Source organism: Chiloscyllium plagiosum, chromosome 19 (assembly GCF_004010195.1).
Source record: "Chiloscyllium plagiosum isolate BGI_BamShark_2017 chromosome 19, ASM401019v2, whole genome shotgun sequence".
NCBI lineage: Eukaryota > Metazoa > Chordata > Chondrichthyes > Orectolobiformes > Hemiscylliidae > Chiloscyllium > Chiloscyllium plagiosum.
The window spans coordinates 25,663,421-25,674,621 of NC_057728.1; the positions used below are offsets into that span (position 1 = coordinate 25,663,421).

General features: G+C 40.6%; 1 protein-coding gene across 1 annotated transcript in view; it reads right to left on the minus strand.

Annotated features, from left to right (window-relative positions):
• LOC122559425 (stimulated by retinoic acid gene 8 protein homolog) overlaps nucleotides 1-8,526 on the minus strand; it is a 33,064-nt gene extending 24,538 nt beyond the window's left edge. The window contains exons 1-2 of the mRNA XM_043708873.1: nucleotides 8,326-8,526; nucleotides 7,317-7,392 (exon numbers count right to left, since the gene is read on the minus strand). Of these exons, the coding sequence (XP_043564808.1) occupies nucleotides 7,317-7,392; nucleotides 8,326-8,526 (277 nt within the window). The remainder of the gene's footprint in view (nucleotides 1-7,316; nucleotides 7,393-8,325) is intronic.
• Nucleotides 8,527-11,201: the final 2,675 nt, after the last annotated feature.

Genomic DNA, 11,201 nt, shown 5'->3' on the forward strand with positions numbered 1-11,201 from the left:
ATCGAATCTGCTCCACTATTCGATTGTATTCGATATGTTTCTCAACCCCATTCTCCTGTCTTCTCACCATAACCCTTGATCCCCTCACTAATCAAGAAAATATCTATCTCTGTCTTAGATACTCTCAATGCCTTGGTCTCCACAGTCCTCTACGATAATGAGTTCCACAGATTCACTCCTCACCTCAGTTCTAACCGATTATTCCTACACTTTAAGGCTGTGTTCTTGGGTCCTAGTCTCTCCTACTAGTAGAAGCATTTCCATGCCCACTCTGTCCAGGCCTCTCAATATTCTGTAAGTTTCAATAAGATCCCCTCTCACTCTTCTCAACTCCATTGAGCACAATCCCAGAAACCTAAGCCGGTCCTCATATGGCAAGTCTTCATTCCCAGCATCAATCTTTGTAACCTTCTCTGGACCTTTCCCAAGGGCAACACATCTTTCCTTAAATTAGGGCTTAAAACTGCTCACAATATTCCAAGTGCAGTCTGATCAGAGCCTTATACAGGCTCAACAGTACATCTCTGCTCTTATATTCTACCCCTCTCAAAGTTAATGCTGGCATTGCATGTGCCTTCCAAACTGTCAAATGAACCTGTATGTTAACCTCAAGAGAATCCTGAACTAGGCCCCTTTCTGCTTCAGATTTCCAAAGCCTTTCCACATTAAGAAAACAGCCTATGTTTCTATTCTTCCTACCAAAGTGCCAACCAGATATCCCAATCCAACCTAGTCCCACCTGCCAGCACCCAGCCCATATCCCTCCAAACGCTTCCGATTCATATATCCATCCAAATGCCTTTCAAACGGTGCAACTATACTAGCCTCCACCACTTCCTCTTACAGCTCATTCCATACACGCACCACCCTCCGCGTGAAAATGTTGCCCCTTAGGTCTCTTTTATATCTTTCCCCTCTCATCCTAAATCTATGCCTTCTAGTTCTGGACTCCCCACCCCAGGGAAAAGACTTTGTCTATTTATCCTATCCATGCCCCTCATGATTTTGTAAACCTCTATAAGGTCACCCCTCAGCCTCCGATGCTCCAGGGAAAACAGCCCCAGCCTGTTCGGCCTCTCCCTATAGCTCAAATCTAGCAACATGCTTGTAAATTTTTTCTGAACACTTCCAAGTTTCACAACATCTTTCTGATAGGAAGGAGACCAGAATTGCACGCAATATTCCAACAGTCTCAGCCCATTGGTCCATCTGATCAAGATCCTATTGTAATCTGAGGTAACCTTCTTTGCTGTCCATGACATCTCCAATTTTGGTGTCATTGGCAAACTTACTAACTGTACCTCTTATGTTCACATCCAAATCATTTATATAAATGTTGAAATGTAGTGGACCCAGCACCGATCCTTGTGGCACTTCACTGGTCACAGGCCTCCAGTCTGAAAAATAATCCTCCACCACCACCCTCTGTCTTCTACCTTTGAGCCAGCTCAAAATGGCTAGTTCTCCCTGTATTCCGTGAGATCTAACTTTGCTAATCAGTCTCACATGGGGAACTTTGTCGAACGCCTTACTGAAGTCCATACAGATCACATCTGCTGCTCTGCCCTCATCGATCCTCTTTGTTACTTCTTCAAAAAACTCAATCAAGTTTGTGAGACATGATTTTCCATGCACAAAGCTGTGCTGACTATCCGTAATCAGTCCTTGCCTGTCCAAATACATGTACATCCTGTCCCTCAGGATTCCCTCCAACAACTTGCCCACCACCAACGTCAGGCTCACTGGTCTATAGTTCACTGGCTTGTCCTTACTACCTTTCTTAAACAGTGGCACCACGTTAGCCAGCCTCCAGTCTTCCGGCACCTCACCTGTGACTAATGATGACACAAATACTTCAGTAACCTCACATTTTCAAACTGTATTGACACTTTTTTGCCCACTTTCCATGCCTGTCCAAATCCTTCTGATGCCTCCCTGTTTCCTAAACACGACCTGTCCCTCCATCTATCTTTGTAGCTGCAAACTGAGCAACAATGCCCTCAGTTCTTTTGTCCAGATTGTTAGTGTATAATGTGAATAGTCGTGGTCCCAACAATGAATCCAGCAGAAATCCTCTGGTCACCGGCTGCCACCCTGTAAAAGTCCCCTTTATGCCTACTCTCTGCCTTCTGCCAGTCAGCCAATCCTTGATCGAAGCCAGTACCTTGTCCATAACTCCATGGGTTCTTATCTTACCCAGCAGCCTCCTGTGCGGCACCTTGTCAAAGGTACTTCTGGAAATCCAAATAGTTCACATCCACTGGCTCTCCTTTATTTAACTTGTTCAGTAACTCCTCAAAGAATTCTAACAGATTTGTCAGACATGACCTTCCCTTGACAAAGCTGTGCTAACTCAGCCTTATTTTGCCATGCACTTCTAAGTACTCTGCAAATTCATCCTCAATAATAAACTCTAAAATCTTACCAATGACAGAGGTCAGACCAACTGGCATAGAATTTCCATCTTCTACCCCTCTCCCTTGTTAATCAGGGGTTTACATTAGCCATTTTCCAGTCCTGTTGAATCCTCCCCAACTCTATTGTTTCCTGAAAGATCACCTCAGATGCCTCCACAATCTCCTGAGCTTTCTTCTTGAGAACTCTAGAGTGTAGTTCATCTGGTCTGGGTGATTTATCCACCTTCAGACCTTTCAGTTTCCCCAGCATATTCTCCTTAGTAATGGCCACTACACTTACCTCTGCCCTCTGACACTCTTGAAGTATCTTCTACCATGAAGAATGATGCAAAATATCTATTCAGTTCCTCTGCTATTTCTTTGTTCCCCATTACTACTTCTCCAGCCTCATTTTCCAGTGGTCCAATCTCCACTCTTGCATTTCTCTTATTTTTTATAAATCTAGAAAAACTCTTGCCATCTTCTTTCATATTATTAGCTAGCTTACCCTCATATTTTAGATTCTACCCCCTTTTTTTTATTGTTATCCTCTATGGGTTTTAAAGGCTTCCCCATCCTCTGGCTTCCCACTGAATGTTTTCACATTGTATACTTTTGTTTATACCATGTCATGACTACCCTTGTCAGCCATGGTTGCCTCATCCTCCTCTAAATATGTTTCTTTTTCCCTGGGATAGATTTCTCCTGTGTTTCCCCAATTACCCCCAGAAATTCCTGACATCGCTGCTCCACCATCTTCTTTACCATGCTCCCCTTCCAATCAACTCTGGCCAGCACCTCCCTCATGTCTTTGTAGTTACTTTTACTCAACTTAAATAATATTATATTTTATTCTAGCTTCTCCTTCTCAAACTGCAACATGAATTCTATCTCCAGGTTCGTCTGGAGGCTCACTGAAGATGTTACCTAGTACGGTGATGAAATGTCTGAAAATGAACCTTCCAGCTCAGCGAGCAAACCTACATCCATGAATTCTATCATATTATGGTCATTGTCCCCTAAGGGTTCCTTGACTTTAATTTCACTAATCAAGTCTACCCCATTACACATCACCAAATCCAGAAATGCCTGTTCTCTAGTAGGATCTACCATAAGCTACTCCAAAAATAAACAATTCCTAAACATGCCACAAATTTCTTTTCTTCTGATCTGATTGTCTCAGTCCAACTGCATACTGAAGTCCCTCAAAGTTAGTCTGATACTGTCTTTCTTTCATGCCTTGTAAACTTCAATCAAGACACCTCTAACTATTCTAAACTCCAAAGGAGTCCACTCTGTCCAACCTTTCACAATAATTGGCTCATTGCAAGCATGAACCTAGTAAGTTACCTCTTAGCCAGCTCCAATGTATCTACATCCTTCCTTAAACAAGGAGACTGCACACAGTGTTTGGGAAGTGGTCTCACTAATGTTCTGCAAGACTGAAGCATAACACCCTTACTTTTATGTTCAATTCTTCTCATAAAACAGGATAGCATACTATTAGCCTTCATAATTACTTGCTGTATCTGTACAGTAGTTTTTTGTGAACTCATGCACTAGACCAATTATTACATCCCTCTGCACCTCTGCAGGACTCTAGAGTCATTCCCCCCTTTTAATAGTCTGCTTTTTTTATTCTTCCTGTTGAAGTGAACTTCACATTTTCCTACATCTGACAAGATTTTTATCTACTCAGTCAACCTATCCGTATCCATCTGCAACCTCTTTACGTTCTCTTCACAACATGCTTTCCTAGTTATCTTTATGTCATCTGCAAATTCAGCTACCAAGCTGTTACTCCCCTAATCAGTCATTGATATAAAGTGTAAAAAGCAGGGACCCCAGCACAGGCACCTGCATAACTCCATTAATCAAACCCTGCCAATCAGAAGAAGATTCAGCCAATCTTCTATCCAAGCCAATGTTAGCCCCGACACCATGAGATCCTGTGCTGCATAAATATTTTTCATTTGGCACTTGTCATGTGTGTTCTGGAAATCCACGCACCGAGAGCTCTTTATCCATAGAGCATGTTACTCCTTTAGAGAACTCCAATTAATATGGTAAACATAATTTTCCTTTTACAAAACCATGCTGACTCTTCCTGATTACCTTGAATTTTCCTGAGTACCAGGTATAACATTATAAATGATGAATTTTAATAATTTGTCCATGATAAACATTGGCATATTGTTTCCTGCCTTTCTCTATTTTTAAATGGAGCAGTTATATTTGCTGCCTTTCAGTCTGTCGGACTCTTTGCAGAATTCTGAGAATGAATTAAACACATTTACAATATTAGCGAGTTTTGAGAAAATTTTAGCTCAGGTTTAGGTTCTGGATGTAGGTTTGCTCGCTGAGCTGGAAGGTTCATTTCCAGACATTTCATCACCATACTAGATAACATCTTCAGTGGGCCTCAGGCGAAACACTGTACATGATTCCTGCTTTCTATTTATATGTTTGGGTTTCTTTGGGTTGGTGATGTCATGTCCTGTTCTTTTTCTCAGGGGGTGGTAGATGGGGTCGAACTCGATGTGTTTGTTGATAGAGTTCCAATTGGAATGCCATGCTTCGAGGAATTCGCGTGGGTGTCTCTGTTTGGCTTGTCCTAAGATGGATGTGTTGTCCCAGTCGAAGTGGTGTCCTTCCTTATCTGTATGGAAGGATACTAACAGTCCTCTCTCACTAGTATCTTTACATACAGATAAGGAAGGACACCACTTCGACTGGGACAACACATCCATGCTAGGACAAGCCAAACAGAGACACGCACGAGAATTCCTCGAAGCACGTCATTCCAATTGGAACTCTATCAACAAACACATCGAGTTCGACCCCGTCTACCACCCCCTGAGAAAAAGAACAGGAAATGACATCACCACAGGACATGACATCACCAACCCAAAGAAACCCAAACATATAAATAGAAAGCAGGAATCATGTACAGTGCTTTGCCTGAAGCCCACTGAAGATGTTACCTAATAGGGTGATGAAACATCTGGAAACGAACCTTCCAGCTCACCGAGCAAACCTGCATCCAGAACATTTACCATATCATTATCCATTTCATTTCAAGCCCCAGGACAATGCTTCCTTGCCAAAAACCTCAAGTGACCTCAGATGAAGTTAATTTGGAAGGGGGAAAGGGAGAACAAGAGTTGTTGAGCTGGAGAAATTCGCCTTCAGTTTTTGAGTGGTGGAAGGGATAGGTAGTGCTTCAGTCGTGGCAGCAGAAATGGGAGGAGTTGAATGTGTCCCACGTCTCCCTCATTCATTCTACCATCTTTACTTCCCTTAACCTCCCACTTATCCTCGGTCTTCACCCACCTCCTCCAAAACCCACTCAAATACCTCCTCCTCCCTTAATCAAACCAGCATCTCCCTTAAAACAGTAACATTAGAACAGTAATATAATCTATAATACATATATAATTATTTATAATAGCCAAATTAAAAAGGTGGGAACATAGGTAATAGACGGTGATTGAATACCTCATAGCACATGTCAAATAGCAAATGAGAGAAAGCCAGGTCCCAGTCACTACTGAATGCAGAGGGTCATCAGATCTCATTAAATTTCATAACAAATCACAATTGTTCATTTCTGTTGATCTGGTCTTGGTACTCCCTCTCACGAACTACTTCACCATAGACTGCTTCAATGACTTCTCCCATTTTGGTCAATCATTCTCCTCTGCTGACCAGCTCCCTGGTTGTCCCTGTACGCATTCACAAGCATAACTCTAGCTGATCATCAACAGCTAGTTTCAATGAGCTGATCTTGCCTCATTTTCTTTCCTTAAACTCCAATCTTGTTTAGTTATATCAAACAAATACTGCTGGTAAGCTTTTCAAATCCCACGTTCTCAGCTGTAGTGAAGTATAAAGCTTGCATAGTTCTTCTAAGTGTCTCAGAGCCTTCGACCCATACCTTTCTATTTTCCCAACACACCAGGGCTTCTTCTGAGGCCTGACTTCAACACATACCTACCCACTAATATCTGGGAACTCTTCATGAGTTCTAATAACATACAACCTTCCAGACACTCTTGACTCCTCACTTACTACCCTACGCAGACTCTGTAGATCAGCTGCCTGTCCAGACAGCTAAGTGCAATATTCCTAAAATGTCTACTTCTGTCACTCCCTTACAATCTCAGTTCCTGCCTGTAACCTTTGGACATCTTCTTCAGTAATTTCCAAACTGTCCTGAGTGACCTATCAAAAAGCTTAAAATAAGCTCCTTCCTCTGTTGCTGGGTTAAATTGAATGCTGCCACTAAATAACTCTTGACACAATTTTTTTCCATAAATTTACCAATCATAGAATGCTGGCTTGCTCAGTACAAAAACAGATATAAATAGAGGACTTCATTACATTTGTAGACATGCACCCCTCAATACTTTGCTTCTCCACCCAATTCTCTATTTTCTTCAGCACTCAACAGGCAACTTTTAATCCAAACGCAACTAGATGTATGAATTTAAATTCACTGCATTACCAGAAATCAGTGACTATTGTTTTTGTTTGCTGACATTTCACTGAATGTGGAATTTTTAAAAAACTGAATTATTATAATACTTCTGCATAAGGTAAATGGCAGGTATCTTTTTCCTAGGGTGGGGAATTTGAAGACTAGGGGCCATATTTTTAAGGTGAGAAGAGAATGATTTTAAAAAGACATGAGGGGCAATTTTTTTAAAAACCGAGAGTGCCCCTTGTGTGGAATAAACCTCTAGAAGAAGTGGAGAATGCAGGTACAGTTACAATGTTTAAAAGATATTTGGATAAATACGTGGATAAGAAATGTTTGGAGGGCTATGGGGGAAGTACAGATAGGTGGGACTAGTTTAGTTTGGGATTATGGACTGCATGGACTGGTTGTTTCTGTGCTGTATGACTGCATATACTGACCTTTAAGTTTCAGCAAAGTTTCTAGCTTTCGTTCTAAGTCCAAGATGTAATTCTTTGTCTTACGCAGTACCTGCCACTTCAAGTAAAATACAGTTTATAGTAAACGTTTAGCCATGCCATAGCATAAAGAAAGTCATTTAATTCTATGGTATCAATTCAGATGCAAGAACTTTTAAATCAAAGCAACAGGGAAGGTTGCATGTTTTATTCCTCATGGCAACTACTATCAAGTACAGATTAGGATGAGGAGAACCATTCTGATGCTGTCAATTTACCTTTTGTTATATTCTCAAACCAAAGGGAAATAGCAGGCTTTATAGGCATAAAGTGGATACAATATAATTTGTTTCTTACAGTATTGTTTTTGTAATTTACTATATTTCATCTCTATCTTAAACTGTAAAATGCAACATTTTGTACAACAAATACTGACAGACATAGATAACTTGAAATTTTGTAATATAAACAAGATTTCAATTTCTATAAGTTTGTTGATACATAATTAAAAATATGGAAGTTACCGTCTGATGTTTCCTTGAGACCCTTTTAACTTATGCACGAAATACTACACACATTAAAATAAAACAAAGAACTGTGAATGCTAGAAATCTGAAACAAAAACAAAAATTGCTGGAGAAACTCAGCAGATGTGGCAGCATCTGTGGAGTGAAAGCAAAGTCAGCATTACTTAGATGAGTGACCCTTCATCTGATGGACCTTAAATATTGACTTTGCTTTCTCTTCACAAATGCTGCAGATCTGCTGAGTTTTCCAGCAATATCAGTCTTTGTTATAAACCAGATCATATTCGATTCATTTCAGGGGACAAACCACTGTTGCTCAATTAAAACAAGAAATACCTTTCTGATGAAAAATCATTTGAGCTGAAATGTGAACTCTATTTTTCCCTCCATAGCTACTGTCTGAGCAGCAGAGTATTCCAGTTTTTACTTCAGAATTTCACATATGCAGTATTTTATTTTTAAACTGATGCTCAAACCTCTCTTACTTTTGAAGTGGTCCTCTTGGTCCTCTTGGACTGAGGACATACTGTGTCTCGTAGATGATTGAAAAGACCGGCCAGCTTTGCACGGTGTCGGGCTTGAGAAAGGCGGCGACGAGCCACCCGAGGTTCCACTTCCTGCAGCATTGCCAAAAAGCTAGGGCTAGCATCTGTGTAAGGACTAGTGCATTCTCCAGAGCTCTCCATTTAAATCTAAAACACAGGCGTATACAGACATGTGTAAACTTTTAAACATGACTAGCAGGTCTATCCATTTCACAGATTAGACTTGTGGAAATACTTTCTGTAATACTGTCCCATGAAGTATTGAGGTACCTGTACATGATTGATGATATTTCTCAATTAGATCCTATCTAATTACTCATAGGACTCCACTGTCTGTTTCAGTAGTTTATAAAGAATCTGAAGTGGGTGATTTAATCAACATATCTTACTTGAAATAACACAGTCTGAAATAACTGCAAAGAGCCTGGTATCCAGTCACCAAATCACCCTTTATTTACATGTGTACAATACAGGCGTCTGACCAGCCAGCTCAGAGCCAGTCCCTAGAATGAGGAGACTCTCTGAATCTTGTGTCTATACCTGTCAGTCAGAGGTCCTTGGTTGGCCCAGGTTAACAACCCCAATCAGGGATCTCATGGTCAGTAAGATCTACTTGGTCCTCATTCAAATCACTTCAGAATCTATAGCATAGAATCTATAGCACTGACTGAAATGTGCATAAAATATTCTCCACATTTTGAATCCAAATCTGACATTTACCCACTACACCTGACTATTTGTTTGTTTATCCTTCAGGTATACACCTCATCATAATTACTATATCCCTAACGTGGCAGCATCTGAATATTTCAATGTCATATTTACAATATCTAAGAGAAAACATGCTTATATACACTTGTATAATATATGCAGTGAACAGTGGCCTTAGCAATTCTACTGTTAGCAAACAGCAGCCCTACATGTTAATACGGTACATTCTCAATGACAATGCAACAATGGGACCTTGATTTATAAGTTGAAAGTATGCATTGTTTAAAAGCATTGACAGGTATGTCAAAACAAACTAAGGTCAGTTTTAGAGCGATAGAATTTCGCAACATGGAAAGATGTCCTTCATTGTTTCCACACCAGTTATCAAACACTAAGCCCGTAGTCTTGTATAGCGCTTCAAGTCTAATTACTTTTTAAATATTGTGATGGTTTCTGCTTCAGGCCATGACTTCCCGCTACCCACCACACTCTGGATGAAGTAAATTCTTTAAATTCCAACTCTTACCTTATTGATATCTTTAATGGGAAAAACTTATACCTCTATCCCTCATAATTTTGTACAAATCAATCCGATTTCCTCTTGGCCTTCTCTGCTCTAAGGAAAGCAACCCCAGTCTAGGTAGTTTTAATTTTCTATCACTCATTAAAAGGACAATTGCAATCCGGTGGTAATGAAGCTACTGTTCACAATTCATATACCTAAAGTCTTTGAGTAGTTCCTGGCTCAGTGAATGATCATTTTAAAAAATCTGCTTCAATACCAAACACAATACGTAAAAAAGCAGTAGCGGATTTCTGATCATTGCCTTTCACTGCTCCAACCACATGAGGGAGTTAACAAGGGCACCAAGAGGTCAGTCCCCAATGTAACAAATGTTGGACTGGGGTGTATAAAGTTAAAAATCACACAACACCAAGCTATAGTCCAACAGGTTTAATTGGAAACACTAGCTTTCGGAGCAAGAGCAGCCCTCCGAAAGCCAGTGCTTCCAAATAAATCTGTTGGACTATAGCCTGGTGTGTTATTTCCAATGTAACATTCATCAAAGACTTCATCCTGAATACTGAAACCAAGTACAAAGATTAACCAGACTAGATATTGTTTTGTACTAGTGTCATGATGATTTTCTGATAAACTATAATCTGAATATAAAACCAAACCGAAGTCTGACTGTGATACTTATTGTCATTTGTAATAGAACACAGTGACCATATTACACAATTATCGACTCAAAGTATAATAAACAAGCCCTGAAATTCTAGCCGGGATTTTTAATCACATCTGACCGCTTTCACTCCTGATTCTGCTGTTCATCTCTCTGACCTCTCTCTCGTGTTGCTGTTTTTCTCTCTTTCACCCCTCTCGTGTTGTTTTCTCTTTGACTTTCACGTTTTCTCTCTATCGTGTTGTATTGTCTCTGACTTTCACGTTCTCTCTCTCTCCTGTTGCTGTTTTTTCTGACTTTCACGTTCTCTCTCCTACTGCTATTTTGCTCTGACTTTCACCTTCACTCTCCTACTGCTATTTTGCTCTGACTTTCACTCCTCTCTCTCTTTCTCTCTCTCTCGGTCCTGTATTTTTTTCTGCTCGCGCCCTCCGCATATTGTTTTTGACACCTTTCGTTCCATTTTCTTCTTTGGACCAATAGGAAGCTTTCGCGTGCTCCGGGTAGCAACTCATCATCCAATGGAAGCGGAGCATGAAAAGGGCGGGAGTGGGAACAGTGGCGGCCGTGGTGGAGGCAATAAGAGGAAGTGAGAAGTAAGGCAATGGTGAGAGAGAAAGGGTAGGGAGCAGGGTTGTGAGAGGTGAAGCACGAGAAAAGATTAAGCTGCTGGTGAGGTTTGAGCACAGGGAGGAAGGGAGAGAGAAGAAAGAGGGTGCGGCATATGGTCCTCAGACTCTGCACTATACCAGCAGGACATGCAACAACCAGTTCGAGGAACAAGAAATAACTTGAAGGTTTCCAGGCTGGGAGGCAAACATAAATGTATAGTTTTCAATGTTATTCCATTCACAAGTAAAATCAATATTGATTTTATTATATCTTCTTTACAATTAAGTTTAGTAGGTCTGTCCTGGT